Source organism: Balaenoptera physalus, assembly GCF_965194825.1.
Source record: "Balaenoptera physalus genome assembly, chromosome: 5".
NCBI classification, from domain to species: Eukaryota; Metazoa; Chordata; class Mammalia; order Artiodactyla; family Balaenopteridae; genus Balaenoptera; species Balaenoptera physalus.
In genome coordinates this window covers 136,713,140-136,735,202 of record NC_138884.1, presented here as the reverse complement: position 1 = coordinate 136,735,202, position 22,063 = coordinate 136,713,140, and the positions used below count along the sequence as shown (strand labels likewise).

General features: G+C 34.9%; 1 protein-coding gene across 10 annotated transcripts in view; it reads right to left on the bottom strand.

Moving 5' to 3' along the window:
• Positions 1-22,063, bottom strand: part of LARP1B (La ribonucleoprotein 1B) — a 129,577-nt gene that overhangs the window by 92,827 nt on the left and 14,687 nt on the right. For 4 of the 10 annotated variants that reach the window (XR_014263750.1, XM_082462105.1, XM_082462106.1 and 1 more), the window contains exons 3-11: positions 21,630-21,689; positions 21,413-21,457; positions 19,511-19,700; positions 17,255-17,395; positions 12,774-12,917; positions 12,366-12,531; positions 8,534-8,678; positions 3,729-3,903; positions 117-289 (exon numbers count right to left, since the gene is read on the bottom strand). Coding sequence is in view for 9 of the 10 variants with exons in the window: in XM_082462105.1 (XP_082318231.1) it covers positions 117-289; positions 3,729-3,903; positions 8,534-8,678; positions 12,366-12,531; positions 12,774-12,917; positions 17,255-17,395; positions 19,511-19,700; positions 21,413-21,457; positions 21,630-21,689 (1,239 nt within the window). In the remaining variant the exon portion in view is untranslated. The remainder of the gene's footprint in view (positions 1-116; positions 290-3,728; positions 3,904-8,533; positions 8,679-12,365; positions 12,532-12,773; positions 12,918-17,254; positions 17,396-19,510; positions 19,701-21,412; positions 21,458-21,629; positions 21,690-22,063) is intronic. The other 6 variants (XM_082462109.1, XM_082462110.1, XM_082462113.1 and 3 more) reach the window with 3 other exon arrangements.

The window sequence follows — 22,063 nt, the reverse complement described above, 5'->3', positions numbered from 1 at the left end:
GAGAAAGCCCACGCACAGCAATGAAGACCCAACACAGCCAAAAATAAATAAATAAAAATTTTTTTAAAATTTCTAAAAAAAATATATCACACTTCACTTGGGTCATAACAACTTACCTTCAATTTCACTGGGGATGGATGATGTCTCTTTTTTACTTCTATCCAAGGTTCTGAGTCCAAGTCGGGCAAACTGGCAGACAAAACTCTAGACATTGCTTGAAGATTACTTGTTTCAGTGTTTTTCTTTGGGCTCAGTGGACTTCCAATTCTTGGAGAATTTGGGGCAGACTCTAAAATTTTAAGTTAGTTCTATAGTTAAAATAATGGTTTTCTTACTTATAACACACATTTTTTTCTTTACTTGGGCATTTTCTTTCTTCACAAAAACATGATAAATCAATCTCAATTATAATCTTTCAGTGATTTTCAAACCCAAAGGGCTTTGTAAGATGTATTCGAGTGAAGCCAATGAATAATAACAGGAATGTTATCAACCCTTATGCAGACATATTCATTCAAACTTCTCAAGAATATCAATGCAAGTCACTTACTAATTATGACAAGACATCTATTTGGGAGTCAATTCTCTGTGAAACCTTAGATTCATTAATTGTAATGAAATTAGGGAAATCTTAAATGCTACTAAGCAAATAAAATTCATATTTTATTCAAGGCAAAATCAATCCTTCATTGTTCTGCTAGGATCTATACTAAGGTGGCCAATACTCATACTTTTCTCATCTCCTTTGCCTAACAAGGTTTACCTAAGTGCAGTTTGGCCCTTGGCTCGCAGTGAATACTGTGAAGACTAGAATGTCACGTCATTAAAGTGCAATGCCCTGGTAATAACAAAACATTTTACAACTCTGATGGAATTAAAAATGCCTTTCTCTACACTTTTAATCAAAGTAATTATATGCTCTATAAAATACAAATCAATTCCTTTATAAATTTTTTTTTCAGAAGTCAAAGAATATTTAAGTTGTAATGCAATATGAACTTGCTTTGGACAAAAAGTGTTTTAAAAACAAATTTATACTGTAAACTTCTAAACATTATTTACTCCTCAAAGCCAATTCCCTGAAAATATTGCAAAGTTGAATACTACAGAGAGAAAGTTGAAATAAATGAACACCAACAATCCTTCTAACTTACTAAATGAAAATGCAAAGGCACATTCCAGGAGTGAGTTTGAGAGAGTATTCCAAGATTTTACTTTCATCTACTACATACGAGAGTCAGATGGATTTATTATCTTCTCCATGGACACACAGATCCAGGCTTCAACCACCAGATTACTATATTGCTTTAAAAAGAAGTATAATGATTCATAACAGAAAACGCTCTAAAACTGCATCGTTCAATACAATAGCCACTAGCCTTGTGGAGCTACAAAGCACTTGAAATGTGGCTAGTGCTGAAATGTGCTCAGGATAAGTGTAAAATACACAGCAGATTTCAAACACTTGGTACAAAAATAACATTGGTCGATAATTTTTATATTAATGTCATAATATTTGGATATATTAAAATTCATTTCATTTGTTTTACAGCTTTTAATGCTATTAAAAATTATTAGGATTACATGTGTGGCAAACGTAATATTTCTATTGGACACTGCTGCTCTACAACTTAATGGTACATGTCATCAATTGATCCAAAAAATTAGTACGAGTGAAAAGGTTTGGGCTGTCAGTATTAATATTGAAGTTATAGGAATGAAAAAAACATTAACTCTAGAGAACCCTATTCCTAATACTATGAATCATCTCTATTCATGCAGTAAATAAAGCTTTAAAAGTAGACTAGGAACCACCACTAGTAACTGGGAGAATTAACTAAATTAGTATGTATAGTTCATGTATACACCATTAGAACAGTATCTGTCAAAAGGTAGAGAAATCAGTATCTACTATCTTTAACAGAGAAATTGAATTTTTAAATACCTACTTAAGTTTATGATATAATCATCTCTAATTGCTTTTTAAGCTTGAATAATGTTTCTACCATGAAGTTGTATGTTTCACAACATTCACAATACATGTGCTTATATTGGGTTGGCCAAAAAATTCGTTCAGGCAATATGTATGAGCATGTAAATGAGTATATATTTTTTTTTAAAAAAACACAAAAATGTACAAACATTATGATTTTATTCTTGTAATTTTATTAATAATGCATAAATGGTTAATGGACAGGCATCACCAACTTGACTGACTTATCTTAGCTACCTTGTGGAAAAAGTATTTTCTATTTAACAACTGACCTAATGCCTGTTCATAAGACGGTTAAAAATGTCATCTTGGACCCCAAGTTTACACAATAACTTAATCTAACTTACCATCAGACATTGTATTCTTTTTTAAAAAAAACTAAAAAATGTCACTTGAAGTTCTTCAACTTTTAAAACACCTGCCCAAGTTGCTTGCTAGGTGTAGAGGCACAGAGGGCTGACAACCAAAGAAACACTAAATAAAAATATCTGTGAGACTGTCCATCAGTGCTTTATTGATGGGAGGTCTCTACACTGGTATATAAAATATATTCTGAAGAGTAAAAAAAAAAAAAAAAAAAAACTCTCGTTCGTTTCTTAAGTTTCTTATCCCTTAGTGTCCACATTAATAAATCTTACAGTCCATGCGAAACACTATGACAACATGTGAATTATACAATGTACACTATACTGTGAAGAGCAAATCAAATAGCAAAGGACCTAACAATCTGAGAAATTCCACTCAAGCCTCTCTATTTCTGCTTTATTGATCTGGACACAAGTACATAAGTCTGGAAGGAAAACACAGAACCTTGCAATATTTCCAGAATGATAATTAACTTTCCCACCGTGAAAAAAAGTAGCACATGCAGCCCAGGCTAATTACAAACAAATGGGCAGCTCCTATAAAAACAACAGCAGTCCTCTGGTCTGTCTTTCATCATCATCACAAAGGTGTTTATCTCCATGGTAGTGTTGGCCCAACCTCCTCCACAGGAGCTGGGAGTAGACATTCTTGCACAGAAGTCTGGTCGCTTTCATTTCTGCAGACGATTTGTTCCAATGTTTATAATGATATTTCAGTGAGTCACCTATTCCTCTGCATATTCCGATCAAATGACATCCAAGAGCATCAGTAGATCATCACCCTGACTGAAAAAAGTTTAAGCACACATATTTTTTCCCAAGAGGGAATGTCTTAAAAATGATCCAGGAAAAAATTCTTAACATTAAAGCAGTTTTTGGAAATTCTAAATACCACCAATTCTTTAATATATAATTATAATAACTTCATAAGAGATCCCCATTTCTGATTTAGAATATAGGTCATCTTGTCATTTCAAGACAAAGTTGAAGCACATAAGAAAAAAATTAAAGGAAGGCTAACCCCACTCTTGAGTATAAGACTTTTAGACCATTCCAGTCTTACAAGGGGAAAACTGGCGGAATACATCTATAATCATTTAGTAAAATTAAGAAGATAGGTAGAAACTCCACATGTGACAAAGTAGACAAATAAGTTAAGAATAAATAGAGCAGAGCTCCTCCCATAATTCTTAAATCCCTATTTAATTTATAACTTTCTGTGGGAGGCAATACGAATAGAATTTAAAGCATCATAAGTCACTGGGTTATCTTTAATTTTCTATTGAATCTATATAAACTTTAAAAAGGATAGGTAAATTGGACTAAATAGCCCACTGTTATGCTGTTTGCTCTAGAAGAAAAGCTGTTACCTGTATGTGAACCAAAGGCTTGGCCTGGTACAAACTCTGGGCAATCAATCAGTTGAGAGAAGTCTGTTTGTGGCACACTACGTGGAGGAGGGCCCGGAATTGGCCATTTTTCTGGTTCTATCTTTTTTCTCATTTTCTCGTCCACAATTTCCACTTCTGTGCTATCTTTCAGTGCCTATAAATAGGAATTTTGAGTTATTAAAGAACATTCATTCAAAAAATTTAATTGTACCTCCTATACTTCTAATAACCTAAACATTTTTTAAGTCTGAAATCAGCATAGGATATTACAGTTAATATAATATATTTCTCAGAATATCCATGAACAGAACAGATTTTAAAATAATTTGCCCTTGTAAGGTAACAAATATCCTGATTTAACACGTAGCAAATTATTCTAATTGTGAAAACCAAATTTTCAATTAAGGAGTATTGCATCAACTTGAAGCAAACTACTATAATTTTTTATTGACAATTTTTTCCGCTCCTATTTCCTTTAGTTTTCCCTTAATATAATATCACCAAATAAAATTTAGGCATTATATTTAATTATTATAATAAATACCACCATTATTGAATAATAAACACACATGCAGAGATTCCTCATAACACCTTGTAAGTGTAAAGTAGGTTTCACAGATGAGGAAATTGAGGCTCAAAGAAATAAAGTAACTTGATAAAGGTTATGGACTTAGTATGAGGCAATACCAGGACTCAAACCATTTATTATCTGTCCAACATGAAAACTCTCAGCCACTAGGATATGGTGGCTCTCAAAAATAGCTTGCTGTAATTTAAGGATAAAATAAAACTAGAACAAAATTTCTTCCAAATAAAAATTACAGCCTTACTGATCTGAATCTTCCCTGAAATTCAAGGATACTCACACCTTTAGAAACTAGGAAAAATACAAATATAAAAACTCAACATACAAACTGTTAACTTATAAAGATTAAAACTCGCTATATTTTAGTTGGAGAACACATTATATGTATTACTTTAAGTATCTTACATTTGTATGCCCTTAATATTAGTATCATACTTACTTCTCAAGTAAGTATATTTTCTGTAACTGGACATTACTTTAAAATTAGTATTAAAATTATTTAAAAACAAACTCTTTTGATGGGAATCAGGATACTCACTGAAAGAGAAGAGAGTCTGAAATATGGAATGAAGGAAATAAGGAAGAATCTTACAGTAAAGCGTTTGAGTTGCTGATATGTGTATTTTTTTAATGTATTTTTCTAGTTTTGTCCACTGAATGTTCTAGAAGCAATGACACCCCAGTAGCAAAGCAGTATACCCAACATCCAGATCTTGCAATAACATGGATGAATTTCAAAAACTACAAATGAAAGAGCCAGGAGACAGAAGAACTCTATTTACACAAATGTAAAGAAAAGACAAAATAAATCTCTGGTAACAGAATCAGAAAAGTGCTTTGGTTTGCTGGGGCAAAGGGTGAGGGGATGGGGGACTGACTGCAAAGGGCCACTAAGGAAGTTTTTAGAGTAATTAACTATATCTTGTTTGGAGCAGGCTTATACAATTTTCAAAACTCGAACTGAACACCTAATAGCCCTGCATTTTACATCATGTTATTTACACCTGAATTTTAAAAAGAAAAAGAAAAAGAAAAATCACCTTAAAACTTTGCTATGGGTTTAAGTTTTTCAAAATGTTTTGGAAAAAGACCACCAACACTGTTCGCTGGTATGTGAAGCAAGTCAAACTCTGAACAGCAGTAGTTTTAATTGGTTCAATATTTTGGAAAAACGTTTAGCAGTATTTACAAAAGCTAAGCTCGTATATATATATATATATGTTTGTATACACACACACACAAACACACACGCAAATAACCTGTTACCCATCAATTTCACAGAAAAATAAGTGCATATGTCCATCCAAAAATATGTACAATAATAATGTTCACAACAGTCACATATTCAAGCTGTAAAGAATCCAAACGTCTATAGGAGGAACCCGAAAAAAGTTATATTCATACAATTGAATACTACTGCAAAATGAAAAATAAACAACTGCCACACACAACAACAACATGGATAAGCCTTACAGAAATAACAAGCAACAGTCAGATATAAAAGATTTCAAATAACTTTGATTATTAAATGTTTAAAAAACAAGATGAGGGACCTCTCTGAAAAGCAACTACTTTGAGGAGAACAGTGATTCAGACTAGGAGGGAGTACAAGGGAGCTCCCTGGGATGTTGAAAATGTTCTATCTTAATCTGTGTAGCAGTAACACAAGTATGTACATAGGGGAAAGTCATTCTTAATCTTATAACTTCTAATATACAATGTATAAGTTATGTCTCAATTTAAAGAAAAATTTTCAGGAAAGAATTCAAAGTTCTTTATATATAGCTATTGAATGATCTTCCAATATATGCTGTTTTTATAAAAGGAAGGGGTATAACAGTATATGTAGCAAAACATGAACTATCTCAGGAAGAATACACAAAAAAGAAGTAACACTACTTGCCACACCAAGGAAGGTTTAACTAGTTCACTGTTGGTGAAAGATGAGAAGGAAATTTTTCACTATATACCCTTTGAATATTGAATCACAGGGAATTAATTCCCTACTGAAAAGAAAAAAACAAAAAAAACCTCAAGAAGAAAATAAAGAAAACAGAAAGGGGGAAAGTTGTAACTCAGGCCTTAAAAGACTCATACAAAAACTTAAAAGGCTCACAGCATACACAAATTAAGGAAAAGATCTAGACAGAGTTAGACATATTTTTACTAAAACCAAATCTTGGTTATCTTGAACTCCTAAACAATGAGCTACAGTATACAGTCAACATTTCTGGGTATCTGAGGGGTTTTTTCCTATTATTTTCTATTATTTCTATTATATTGTACTATAACTATGTTAAGTGATAACACTGCAATAGCCATCATTATTACAATATACATATGTATCAAAGTAAAAAAAAAACAAAAAAAAGAAAAAGAGTGAAGTAAGGTGAAAAACGAATGGGAGAGGAGGAAACAGATTCAGTAAGTTTAGCTGTGTAGACACACTCAACCAGAGCAGATACGGGTGTTAGCTAAAATATATTCTGCTTCTTTTGATAGTTTTTTCAAGACAGTTAAGACTTAAGCATATTCAAATACATATAGGAAAAAGCTGGTAGAAATGAAATGAAGATAAAAGGAGTAATCAACAGAAGGATATCCTTGAAGACTAACAGTAACAGCAAATTCTTATTTAGAGCTTACTGTGTAGGCCAGACTCTGCCATTACACATTTCATACTCATAACAACCCTATGAAGTATGTATTGTTGTAACAATTTCCACTTTACAGAAGTCTCAGGACCCTGCCTGAAGTCACAGAGCTAGGAGGATATGTATGCAGGTTCTAAAGTCCATGCTCTAAATCAGTATGTTTATACTGCAAAGCCTAATGAAGCCTTACCTTCTTAAGGGAAAAAAAGACATCTTTCCCACTGTAATAAGTGGTAGGTACATAATGAATGTTAAGTGAATTCAGACCTATGCTATTCTAAATCACTATGCTTATGTGTTTCTATGTTTCACAGTAGTATTATTTCTTACTGTAAATCAGTCACTGTGGGGACTTCGCTGGTGGCACAGTGGTTAAGAGTCCACCTGCCAGCGCAGGGGACACGGGTTCGAGCCCTGGTCTGGGAAGATCCCGCGTGCCACGAAGCAACTAAGCCCATGCACCACAACTACTAAGTCTGCGCTCTAGAGTCTGTGTGTCACAGCTACCAAAGCCCCCGTACCTAGAGCCCATTCTCCGCAACAAGAGAAGCAACCGCAATGAGAAGCCCACGCACCACAACGAAGAGTAGCCCCCGCTCACCGCAACTAGAGGAAGCCCTTGCACAGCAGCGAAGACCCAATGCAGCCAAAAATAAATAAATAAACTCTACAAAAAAAAATCAGTCACTATGTATTAATAATGCTAACCATAATGGTAATGCAAAAGTTGTTTTTTTTTTTTAAATATCCTTTCCTGGCCTTCCCTGGTGGCACAATGGTTAAGAATCCGCCTGCCAATGCAGGGGACACAGGTTCAAGCCCTGGTCCGGGAAGATCCCACATGCCGCAGAGCAACTCAGCCCGTGTGCCACAACTACTGAGCCTGTGCTCTAGAGCCTGCGAGCCACAACTACTGAGTCCGCGTGCTACAACTATTGAAGCCTGCACGCCTAGAGCCCATGCTCCACAACGAGAAGCCACTACAATGGGAAGCCCATGCACCACAACGAAGAGTAGCCCCGGCTCACCCCAACTAGAGAAAGCCTGCACACAGCAACAAAGACCCAGTGCAGCCAAAAATAAATAAATAAAATAAATTTATTAAAAACATAAAAAAAGAACACAACTAGAAAGACTACTTTAAATTAGCCCTCTTTATACAGGAAAAATTTTAAATTTAAATTTAAATTTAATTTAATTTAAATTTTAATTTAATAATTTAATACGTGATATTTTACAGCAACCTGAAGACTAAAGGACCAAGAACACCCAAGAATGTTCAAGTTTGTGTTGGGGTTCAACCCATCTAAGAAGGATCAGGTTAAAAACAGGTGGAAACATCATTAAGTAATCCTTTGAGGGGTCAGACATTTACTTGGGTTTTATAAAATGGCAAAAAAGCCTTGAGATACAGTCTAAGCCTTAGGTAACTACAGACTGTTTTTGCTTTTTCCTTAAAATTGTTTAATAGACTCTATTTTTTAGAGCGGTTTTAGGTTCACAGCATAACTAAAGTACAGACTGTTTTGTGTATGAAAAATTACCTCTAAAATGAGATTAAGGTTTGTAGTGAGAGCCTGAACACGGTGGAAACCAGCAATCAGGGAAATAGGCAAGAAACCTTGTTCATCCATCTTTCTCCTAAGAAAGAAGTCCCGTTCCAAGTTTTCTATACTGAAGTAATATTCACTGAAAAAAGAAATAAAGAAGTAAATATAAATTTCATCAATTTATTCAACAGAATATTAAAATGTCTATGGCTTATAATATCAATTGTTATAAAACTATTTTGATTTATTAATTACATTATATACATTTAACACAACATACATAGGGTAAATATAATAACAACAAAACCCTACTGTTAGTAATTTCTCTTACACAGGTAGAAAGAAATTTAGAATACTATCTTCCCAAAAACGTACTTCTTTGTTAGATCAGCTTTACCCAGGTATAAACAATTAACCATACGTTAAAACAGTTCAATAATTAACTTTTTAATGAGTCAATTAAGTGAAAAATTTCATTTCAAAGCTACTTTAACTTGCTTCATTTAAACACTAAATAACAAAGTTAAACACACCAACAGACTGCCTTCCAACTTTTTCCCATCACTGAAAATAATGGTATATTGGAAGTATTCTTTGTCAAGTTTACAGAGTAGATTAGTTTGTTTTCTAAATTGGCGGGGTACTGACATTGTTTAATACTTCCGAACCCTAGCATTCAGCACAATGCTTAGTAAAAACTGAGTGAATATGTGGGCACAGATGCACACAATTTTATATTTGAATGGTTCACTATCTCCCCCCTTCGAGAGGCAGAACTATAAAAGACGTTAAAAGTGAACAGAATACAGTTAAACAAAGAATATCTGCAACACCATGAGGTATATACATGGGCAAAAAAAATACAGAAGCAACTTATACACCTTAATCTTCTCTCTAGGAAAGTATAGAGAGAAGTGTAAATGAACAAACTGTATGATCAACAACTACAAGTTCCAAGATATAAAGATAATATATAATATATAATAATGGCATTTGAGAAACACGTTTAAATTACAGCCTGCATATAAAAAAAACGAGAACAAGATTCTAGAAAAACAGAACAAGAGGATAAATAGGGGGAAATGTAGAAAAGAATAATACAAAAGAAATACATGACATCAAATGATATGGCTTACAGTTTAAAAATCCTACACTGTTTCCAAATCACAGAGCAAGTTTTCAAAGAAGGGTGGCAAATGATAAGAAAGCACACCAGCTCATATATTTGGGAGTAAAACTGGGGAACTCAAGATACCCTTGAATTACTTAGGTCAAATTTTAACTTTGAAGAAATAATCACCTACAACTGAAAACTGGCTTTGAGCTACCTTTCACTGGGTGGGAAAAATGTCTTATTTTAGAAATGTAAATACCCAAGTTGCTTCTTTATACTCTGATATTTATCCAACTATCAAAGTGCAAAGCTCCCTTAGATCAGTGAAATACAACTGACATCGCAGTAACACTAGTAAATCATTTACTCTTCTTAAACACTGAAGAAAATAATCGAAGTCTTGAAGAAATGAACGTTCTGATTTTTGTTGTCTCAAAAGCCCTTTCACAGTGGCTAAAATGCAGTAGGCACGTAATACATACGCATAAATTCGAAATTTTCAGACATTAAGACATCTGATTTAAACACAAGTTAAAAGTGTTCTTAGACAAAAACTTCTCTGAATAATTAGTAAGATGACTTTTTAATCTAGTACTCTGTGAGAAACACAGTATCTAAATAAATTCATAAATCACTATTACCTACAGTATACACTTTTTAAAACTTCTAACGGGCTGCAAACATACTTATGTCTAAATCTGAATGCCAAGAGACTGCCCCAGTTAGAAATAATCAAGATCTTCCATTTTTAATATCCTGACATCAAAAATGTCAAATTATTAACATACATTTTCAGTTAAAATGATTTTAAGAACTCAATCATCCATAATACAGTTAAGCCTCCTACTTCAAAATATTTAGCATAATATTCCTGAAGTACAAGAAGTTTTTCAGTAACTTCTCAAAGAGGAAAATCCAAACCCTAATGAAGAAGCCTATCTATGTCTGAGAAACCTTAAAGACACAAAGTCAAAAGCATGACTCCTCAAATCCAGATGTCCACTAATCAGAGAGCAGTAACAGTGAAGAGCCATTCTAAACCTGGTGCTCTAGTATCTGCCAAAAACTCCGCTGCTAAATAATAACAAAAAAAGGAGTCATGCTCAATGCCATGTCTGATACTTTGTTCAGTGTCCTAGGGGACATTATCATGTCCTACCTTAGAAGCTCTGGATTCTACACTGCATGATCAGAAATTTTGTCAACACTGAAGTAGCTATGCTCCTCCCTCACTTGCATGAGCACATTAGAGGCCAATTATCCTGACATGGAGTTGCATGTCCACTGTCAGGTCTCAGAAGGGACCTGGCAGCAAGAGTTACAAAGGAAGACAGGAATAGTGTTTTGAAGTTGATAGCCACATGCCAGGCACTTTCTGCCCATAAAAAGGCCCTTTTCTTTAGTGTTTGTGTCAACTGTAACAAAAGAAGCAAAAATAAAATAAACAAGTTGCTTCATATTGTAAGCCAATCAAATCCACCATGAAGGCATCCCAGGAAGATGCCTGGCTGATGCTGATGAAGATATTATTTTCTATTAATGGACTAGGGTCCATTTTCTTTTTAAAATAAAGGTGGATGTTTTAAAAATGCTTATGGGGCTTCCCTGGTGGTGCGGTGGTTAAGAATCTGCCTGCCAATGCAGGGGACACAGGTTCGAGCCCTGGTCCGGGAAGATCCCACATGCTGCGGAGCAACTAAGCCTGTGTGCCACAACTACTGAGCCCGCGTGCCACAATTACTGAAGCCCGTGCGCTTAGAGCCCGTGCTCCGCAACAAGGGAAGCCACCGCAATGAGAAGCTCGCGCACCGCAACAAAGAGTAGCCCCCGCTCACCACAACTAGAGAAAGCTTGGGCGCAGCAACGAAGACCCAACAAAGCCAAAAAAATAAAAAATAAATAAATAAAAATAAAAATGCTTATGCCTTTTCAAAAATAGCCTTTTTCCTTCCCTTTATAAGGATAAAAAAAGGTTCAAATTTCAGTAAATTAGGCACATCACTTGGAAACACTTTTCTCACCACTATATAAACACACTATATAAATATGCAAATCATCCTACACAATACTAACAGGAAGAGGGGTTACTTTTTGCTTAAAGATAATAAAAAAAACTAATATTCTCCTAAACTTCAAGTTCAATATTCAGAAAGCAACTATTACAAGAACTAAAATAAAAAGCCTAAAACTAAAAAAGATTAGGTAGTCTCCTTTGAATATGTGTCACAAAGAAAGAGAACTTAAAAGTTAAAAAACAAACTTACGATTCTGAAACCAATTGTTATAAAAGTCAGAAGATATCACCATTTTTTGCCATTTATGTTCATTTGCAAATTTTAATATAAACATTTATTTGCAAATAAGCTAAATTTTACTTGTTCAATTTCAAATATATGAAGTAGTTTTATATTCTTATATTTAATCATTCATATTATGCCGTGACATTTTAACTAATATCCTTTAAGCAGAGCAGTACCTCAAGAGAGAAAGCAGGAGTCTTATATAAGTAACAACATGAACCAAAAATAAATTTTTTAAAATACTTTATACATGCTCTACTAACATTTCCTAGAAACAAAATATAAAATACTCTTAAAATGTTCTAATTTTACTAATAAACAGCTTAGAAAATGTGTTATATTATCAATGATGTTAAAGTTTGATATTACAATGGATTTTCCTGCCCCATCTGTTTATGTCTGATTGACTTACATTTGGCGTTTAATATACTCTTTAAGCAATGCTTCTTCCACAGGATACACCTGTACGCCTGTACCATCATCATAGTAATACATCATACTGGTATTAAGTTCTGTTTGAAATGGTTGATCAGTCCTTTCACCATGTTCTTGATAACCATATGAATAATCAAAGTTCACTTGATGTAATAAAGAAAAAGAAAAATGATCACAGATTGAAAAAAAAAAAAAAGAAATAGTTACTATAAAGAAAAATCCAAAGTGAAGTATCTCAAGGGGTAACAAACAAATACAAAACCATCTTTATTATCAGACAAGTAAAATCAGTTAAAACAGTATATGGGATAGTGGGAAAAACAGATGACTTGCACACTTTTTTCAGTGTTCATCTTATTTAACAAAACAAAAAATCAAGTCTTACATCGAGGATTTCCTCTGCCTCGTCCTCTTCCCCGTCCTCGGCCTCTTCCTCGGCCTCTAAAGGTACCTCGGATATTACCACCCTCACTTCTCACACTGGAAACTTCATCTTGATCATCTTTCTTTTCTCTTTCACGCCTCCAACCTTTTTTAAAATAAAAATATTTTTATACATTCCAATTTGCAACTATGAAAACATGATTATCTTTATGAAAATGTGGTAACCACCCCTCCCCACTTTGTAACTAGTTATTAGTAACCAGTCATTATTCAGAAAGATACAAACTTAAGAGATTCCATAGGAATTTGTCAAAATGTCTCTGGCATAAAAGACATCTTATGTATTGACATACAAAGAAGATATTCTGATAAGTAAAGTAACATACTAAAAAGATAACGAGATCGTTTGCTAAAACTGTACTGTTAAAAATTTAAGAAGTTCCAAGACAACTGAGTTTTGTACTATATAAAACTCCTAAAAAAAAAAACATTTTCACAATAATACTTATTTTCACAAATAGGAATTTTTTTAAGGAAAGGGTGTTTCTATTTAAGTAAAAGACATTTCTTTTAAAGAAAAAAGGAAATGAAAACTGGGAGAAGATATCTGCAGCACAATATAGCAGTTATATCCAGAATACATATAGAACTCATACAAATGTCTCTTATGCCCTCGTGCATCCTCTCTCTCTCTCTCTGTGTCTCACACACACACACACACACACACACACACACACACACACACACACACACACACACACACACACACACACACACACACACACCCCGCAACCAAATAGGAAAAATCATTAAAAGACTGGCAGGGCAAACAAGGAAATGCAAATAGACAATAAAAAAAACGGTGCTCAGCCTCAGTGGCCTTGAGAAATGCAAATTAAGACAATGAAAGAGTATTTTTTTTATCTGTCCCAGTCTGAAAAACATTTTAAGGTCCCATAATATCAATTTTTTTTGTTTTGTTTTTTCTTTTTTGGCTGTACTTTGTAGCATGAGGGATCCTAGTTCCCCGACCAAGGATCGAGATCAAACCTGTACCCTCTGCAGCGCTGCAGTGGGAGCACAGAGTCCCAACCACTGGACCGCCAGGGAATTCCCAATAGCAAATGTTGACCAAGACAGAACTTTTGTATAATGCTGGAGTAAAAACAAGTACATTTCAATTTTGAAAAACAATTGGAAACAATCAAATAAATGTAAAGGTATGTATACCCCAGAGACCAGGGTGTTTCAACCATGGCATAACTGACCTTTTGAGCCAGATAACTCTTTAGTGTGGAGGCTGTCCTGGGTACTGTAGGATGCTTAGCGATATCCTTGGTCTCTACTCACTAGATACCAGTAGCAAGTTTTAGAATTTTAAAGTCGTATTTTGTGGACAATTGAGTAAATATAACTATTGACTAGATTTTAGATGATATAATGAATTAGTGCTGATTTTCTTAGATGCTGCATTTTCTTGGGACATCAGTGCTGAAGTGTCACGATATCTGCAAGGTACTTTCAAATGATTCAGCAGATGGATGAATTAAAGATAGCAGAGTTACTAAATCTAGATGGTGATTAGATAGGGACTCCCTGTACAGTGCTTTCACAGGACAATATGCCTTAAAAATTATCAGACTTAAAAGATTTCAGTAGAAAACTATAAAAGCAAATGCTCAGGGAATTCCCTGGCGGTCCAGTGGTTAGGACTCAACACTTTCACTGCCAAGGGCACGGGTTTAATCCCTGGTCGGGGAACTAAGATCCCACAAGCTGCGTGGGGTGGCCAAAAAAACCCAAACAAATAAAAAACACAAATGCTCAGCCAACTGCTTCCACATATCCTCCTGTCCTCTTCTTTCTGAAACTTGAACAAACCCTGCTGAAATAATGTATCTGGGGAATGATTTTTTTTTTAATTAATTAATTCTATTTATTTATTTTTGGCTGTGTTGGGTCTTTGTTGCTGTGCGCGGGCCTTCTCTAGTTGTGGCGAGCAGGGGCTACTCTTCGTTGCAGTGCGCGGGCTTCTCATTGCGGTGGCTTCTCTTGTTGTGGAGCACGGGCTCTAGGCACACGGGCTTCAGTTGCAGTACAGGGGCTCAGTAGTTGTGGCTCACAGGCTCTAGAGCTCAGGCTCAGTAGTTGTGGCGCACAGGCTTAGTTGCTCCGCGGCATGCGGGATCTTCCCAGACCAGGGCTCGAACCCGTGTCCCCTGCATTGGCAGGCAGATTCTTAACCACTGCGCCACCAGGGAAGTCCCTGATGGGACACTTTATGATGGATGGATAAGGCTAACAACACCTGAACCAACTCAACCGCAACACAATCTGAAAGTAATACACCCAGACATTTTATTCCTACTGCTGTGACACAAATGTGCTATGAAATATTCCTACCAAAACAAAAATAAAAACAAAAATAAACTGGATCCTAACCAAACCTCTAGTTATTATTACCAGTTACACTTAGAAAAGACAAAGGAACATGTTAAGGAGTATCACGATAAAGCATTTAGCCAAATCCAAAATATGGGAAATTCCACAAGACATATGACCTAACATATAGCAAAGGAAAGAAACACTGGTGGAACTTCCCTGGTGGCGCAGTGGTTAAGAATCCGTCTGCCAATGCAGGGGACACAGGTTCGAGCCCTGGTCCGGGAAGATCCCACATGCCACGGAGCAACTAAGCCTGTGCGCCACCACTACTGAGCCTGCGCTATACAGCCCGCAAGGCAGAACTACTGAGTCCACATACCACAACAACTGAAGCTAGCATGCCTAGAGCCCGTGCTCTGCAACAGAGAAGCCACCGCCATGAGAAGCCCGCGGACCAAAACAAAGAGTAGCCCCCATATCCACAACTAAAGAAAGCCTGGGTGCAGCAACAAAGACCCAACGCAGTCAAAAATAAAATAAATAAATTAATTAAAAAAAAAAAGAAACATTTGGCAATTTCTTATTACGTTAAGTATACGTTTACCAGGGACTTCCTTGGCAGTCCAGTGGTCACTACTCCACGCTTTCACTGCAGGGGGCATGGGTTCAATCCCTAGTTGGGGAACTAAGATCCCGCATGCTGCATGGCACAGCAAAAAAATATACACACACACACGTTTACCATACCACCTAGCAATCCACCCCTATATGTTTACCTGAAAATCTAAGACATATGCCCACACAAAGGTCTGTATACAAATGTTCATGGTGGCATTACTCATAACAGGCAAAAACTGGTAACAAGCCAAATATCCACCAACATGAATGGATAAAGGAGAATATCCATTCAATAGAAAACTATTATGCAATAAAGAGGTACAAACTATTGATATATGGAACAATACTGATGAATGTGAAAATCATTATGCTGAGCAAAAGAACACAAGAGGATATAATTTATATTACACAGTTCAATTTATATGAAATTCTGAAAAGATAAATCAAATCTGACAGAAAGTAGACTCGTGGTTGGGGACTTGACAGTAATTTCAGTGTACTTTAATATATATAATTATTAACTCAGTAAAGTTGACTTTTTAAAGAAGGATCCAGAAACCACCCAGAAGAGGCTCCCACTAGCCAACTCTGGGACAATTAGAGCATTAAATTGAACAATCATGATAACAATTTCAACCACTGAAAACATAAGAAGCCTTTAGTCCACACTGATAATAGGAAGTTGTTCTTTACAGTGGAATGCCAGCTAATAAATATAGAAAGAATGATGCAGTAAGACAAATACCAGTATAGTGAAATTCTGAAGATTACCTATTCAGCATTTGCAACCATCATGGTAATAATCAGGCAAGAATAAAAATCACCAATGGAAACTGAAGCTCATATGAAAGGTCTGATGAAAAAATGGGTATTCCCACAGTCTCAAAGTCTCTCTCCACAAATTACATGTTAATTACCAAGGGAAAAAGGGTATCTTTACAATAAAGAAACCTGGAGTACCTCATCTTAACCAAGTGCTCAAAGTTAATATCACCAATAATAAGATAAACCAATACCACATGTGTTTTCAAGTTATACACTACAAAGAAAACCATTTAACTTTTGCAGTATTCCTGCCAAAAATTTATAACCCAAATCCAATCATGAGGAAACATCAGAAAACCCAAAGTAAGGTATAGCTACCACATTACTGTCCTATAGCCTTCAGAAAAAAATCAATGTCATGAAAGACAAAAGCAGAAGAATTATTCCAGACTAATGGAGACAACTAAAAGCAATGGGTGATCACAGATTAGATCCCGGAAAAGAGGAGAAAAAAACTGTGAAGGGCATTATTGAGAAATTCTGCCTGTGGATAGTCAGTGTATTACTGATCTTATGATACATACTCTGAAGGTATTTAGGGTTAAAGGGGCACAATGTCTGCAACTTACTCTCAAATAGTTTATACTATACATGGTTATTAAAATAGTAAGATTAAGACTAGATTAGTCATTTTTCTCTTAGAATGTTACTTACTTCGTGTGTCATTTCTCCTATTGTTATGTGATGATTTATTTGCTTCAGGTTGACATCTTGAGCTATTCCGGGACCCTGGTCTTTCTTGACTGTCTGGTCTTACATCATCTAAGTGGAGTGGTACCCATTTGTGCTTATTAGCTTGAAGAAAACAAAATAAAATCATTTAATGACAATGCACAATTTTCATTAGAGCTTTGCAATTGTGAAAGCACTCTAAATTTTAATTAAATAAATGAAAGACTTAATTTGTCCTTAAAGGGATTACTTGTAGAGTACCAAAATGATTTTCTTCTGCTCCCCCAGCTCTTTAATAAACTTGTTTGGGCAAATAATAAGTTTCTAAAACTCAAGTGAAAAGCCAGTGATAGAGTATCATTGGAATTCTTTTGCTTTTAGGTGAAATGCACACTCTTCTGTTTAATTCTGACAAATAAGCCATAAAAAATATTAAGTGTACACACTACTCCCATCTAATACTTGATACTTAGGCTTCAGAACAGGGTATACCTGATAACTGTTTGACCAGTGATTCAAAACACTTTTAGTTTCAAATCACTGCCTCAAATATTAATTTATCCAGCATCACTACTAATGAAAGAGCTTTTTCAAAATAAAGTTTAAATATAAAATCTGTCTAACTGCATTTGATAAATCTTTGTATAGCTACTACACATTTTCCTAACTTCTTAAGAGATACAAGCAATTTAAAGCTTCTTGTTGACTAAATGATAGTGTAATTAATTGTTATATTTAGTATAGTGAAATTCTGAAGGTTATCTATTCATGAATTCCATAGTTAAGGTTTCAAAATGTTCAGTCTTCTGTCCACTATATATTTCAACTAAAACAAAAAGACTCATGGGGAAAGGAAAAACTATCAAAGTAATTAAGGGAATATTAGTGTACTAATTTCCTACTAATATTGTAAACTACAGATAAGGAAAAGAGAATATGAAAGAATCTAAAAACTCCTTAAAGTCTATACTGTAAATTCTATCAATGAGATTTTTGGGCATAAATAAGCACTTGTGTTAAAGATAAACATGTGTGCTCTAAGAAGAGTCAATTCATGACCTGATTACATAAAATTACTTTAACTACAAACACCCACATTTTAGTGTTGGCTAATCAGTTTTAACTGAAGCAACTAACAAGGAAGACAAATTTTAGAGCAGGATAGGTCTTGTTACCTGTATGACTTCTAGACAGTCAAAAAGACTACTTACGTATCAAAGGAGCATGAAAAAGGTAAGTGATTAAGCATTCAAGAAATGGGGAAATTTTTTTTAACAACCACATGGTTGTCCTACTGCCACCACTTCTGAGCAATTACCCTTGGCATACTATATCGAGTGAGCCTCATGATTACCCTGCAGCTAAGGATTATAATAGGCATCAAAAAAAAAAATTCAAGTAAGTGCTCAGTATACGGTAGGCTGTTAGTTCCATTATTAAAGAAGTTGGCTGGCAACTACTTCATCATGAAATGTCCCCTCCCATGCCCCATCACCTCCAAGAATTAAAATGCTTCAATGGCTTCCCACAGCACTTAAAATGCCAATTCCAAGTTACCAAAGCCCTGAATAACGTGGACCTTGCCTACCTCTCCAATAGCACCCCCTGCCCTCTCCCCAGTGTTCACTTTGCCTCAGAAGGTCACTTTACTGACCTTCTGACAGTTTAAAGAACTTTTCTGCCTAAAAACCCCTGAAGACACTTTTATTGAGACTCAGAACACTGAATGAGAATATGCTTTTACCAGTTAAATCATAATCTGTCCCTAGACACATGAGAAGTTCCTAAAAGAATATGGAAAGGGATGTAAAGACAATATTTTTTTCCTTCAAAACGTAATGGGGGAATGCAATGAGGAAAAAGAGTTGACCAAGATTGTTCTCAATTTGTCTCAGAAAAATATTTTCTCAAAATTTCCTGAAAAAAAGGGAGCCGTTCCAATGCAGATTTAAAAAACAACAGTTAGCATACAACTTTCCAAGAATATATCTACACCCACCTCTATAGATGGAATTTAAATCCATTCTTACATAAAATACAAGTCAAATGTAGAGAGGAAAGTCTCATAGTTCAGAAATGCTACAAAAGTAACATCAGTTACCATTGTAGATGGTATCCTGAAGAAATCCAAACTACTAACTGGTGACTACCAGGAATCAACTGATTAAATACAATTCTTCATTACTACAACTCTCTTCAAAAACTTAAAAATCAAAATGAAGATATAAACGAACTAACCTTTCTTTCGTTGATTACTTGACTGAGCCTCATCCTCACTGACATTTTCACCAGGACCATCTAATTTTGTTTCCCGGCTTTCTTTGCTTTCACTGTTACTTCTCTTTTCAACCTTGTCTTCTCTTTCTTTTCTATTTTGTGGCTTCTTATTTCCTAGGCTGATGACACTCTGACACTGCAAAAAGGTTTTCTGAATGAAATAATTTTCATGAACATTTTCACTAACATATCCAAAAATCTGTGGTAACACCTTACCAAATATCGCAAAACGAATGACAATTTTTATCAAAAATAAAAAACTACTTTACAAAAGACACTGTTAAAAGTCATTTGAGGGCTTCCCTGGTGGTGCAGTGGTTGAGAATCTGCCTGCCAATGCAGGGGACATGGATTCGAGCCCTGGTCTGGGAAGATCCCACATGCCGCGGAGCAACTAGGCCCATGCACCACAACTACTGAGCCTGCGCGTCTGGAGCCTGTGCTCCACAACGAGAGAGGCCGCGACAGTGAGAGGCCCGCGCACCGCGATGAAGAGTGGCCCCCACTTGCCACAACGAGAGAAAGCCCTCGCACATAAATGAAGACCCAACACAGCCAAAAATAAATATAAAAAAATTAAAAAAAAAAAAAAGTCATTTGAAAAACTGGAAGAAAATATTTGCTAAGTATTTGATAAAAGGACTTGTATCTAAAATATATAATGAACTCTATAATGCAGTAACAAGAAAACAATTGAAATGTGGGCTAGAGTTGAACAGACACTTCATCAAAAAGATATACTGATGACAAATGTACATGAAAATGTGCTTGACATCATTAGAAAAATGCAAATTAAAAACTGTAGTGTGATACCACTATACACCTACTAGACTCACTAAAATTAAAAGGCTGACCACATCGAGTATTAGTGAGGCTATAGAATAACTATAATTCTCATACACTGCTGGTGGAATAAAAAGTTTGGTAGTTTTAAAAGTTAAATAAATAGCTACCATAAAATCCAACCATTCTACTCCCAAGAAAAATAAAAGCATTATTCCATGCAAAATTTTGTACACAAATGTTTATATAGCAGCTTTATTCTTAATAGCCAAAAACTGGAATCAACACAAATGTCCACCAATAGGTGAATGGACAGCGTTATAGCCATACAATAGAGTACTACCAGAAAATAAGAAGGAACGAACTATTAATACATATAACATAAATAAATCTCAAAATAATTAAGCTAAATGAAAGCCAGAAAAAAAAAAAAAGAATGCATCCTGTATGACTCCACTTACATAAAATTGTAGAAAATGCATTGTAAATCAACTATACTCCAATAAAAAAAAAAAAACTGTAGAAAATGCAAATTAACTAAGTGACAGAAAGCCTATCAGTGGTTGTCTGGGATGATGGGGTGAGGGGGTGGAATGTGACAGGAAGAATTACAAATTCAGTTCATTATCTTGTTTGTGGCAAAGGTTTCATAGGTCAAAGCATATCAAACTGTACACTTTATATATGTGCAGTTTATTATTATTATGTCATTTATACACCAATTAAGCTGCTTTATATGTTGTTTAAACCACACACCAATAATTCTGCACAAATTACAAATAGCAAGATGTACAGTGTCAAATGAAACCATGTAACCAGATACCATATATGCTACTTCTCTAAAAAGACTTTTGATAGAATATCCCAGAACATCTTTTAGAACTTCTTTCATGGATAAATTAAAAATCCATTTACTGAACATCTCTTGATATGATATATATTCATGTGTATATATAGAGTTAGGACTTCAACACATTGAAAAGACTGTAACTCAAGAGAAAACATATATACAATACATTCTGAAACACAAAATGGGCTTCACTTAGACACATTAAAAAGTAATCTATTTGTAGGCATTACGTGAAGCTGACAGCATGGTACCCCATCCTTTCCAAATGTATGGTCCTGAGAATACAACCAGATGAAGGCAATGTGATGAATGAAATCAAGGTATCTGAAAAATGGGTATTTTATTAATGCAATTCTCTAAATTTGAAGTAAAATTCAGCACGTTAAAAGGAGAATACCTTCCCTTTATTTATAAAAAAGAAAAAAGAAGTCTTAAAACAATACTCACTTCAGTGTTCACTAATTCACTTGGTGTTGGCCAGTTCGCCATATCGCTGAAATCACTAGCCTGAGAGGTAAATAAAAGAAGTGTTATGTCTGCAATTTAGAAATTTTAAATAGAAAAAATATTTTCTAAAAGTGAAAGCAATTTTTAAAATCACCCTCATTCAATTATATGCAGGCATTTGCCAAAATAATGCAAAACCTTCTCCAAACAACAGAACACAACAAACAGAACACAGCAAGAGGAATGTCTTATGATCCAACTTGTGGCATGAATAATGACCTTGACTAAACTGATAGAGACAGGATAACAGAGGCATATGGGGATTTGGATAAAGGCTACAATTCTCTAGTATATTAACTTTAAACTAACATCAATGATAGACTTAGAAGAGAAAAATACACAATAATCTAAGAGGAGTTTCTTTCAAAATAGTT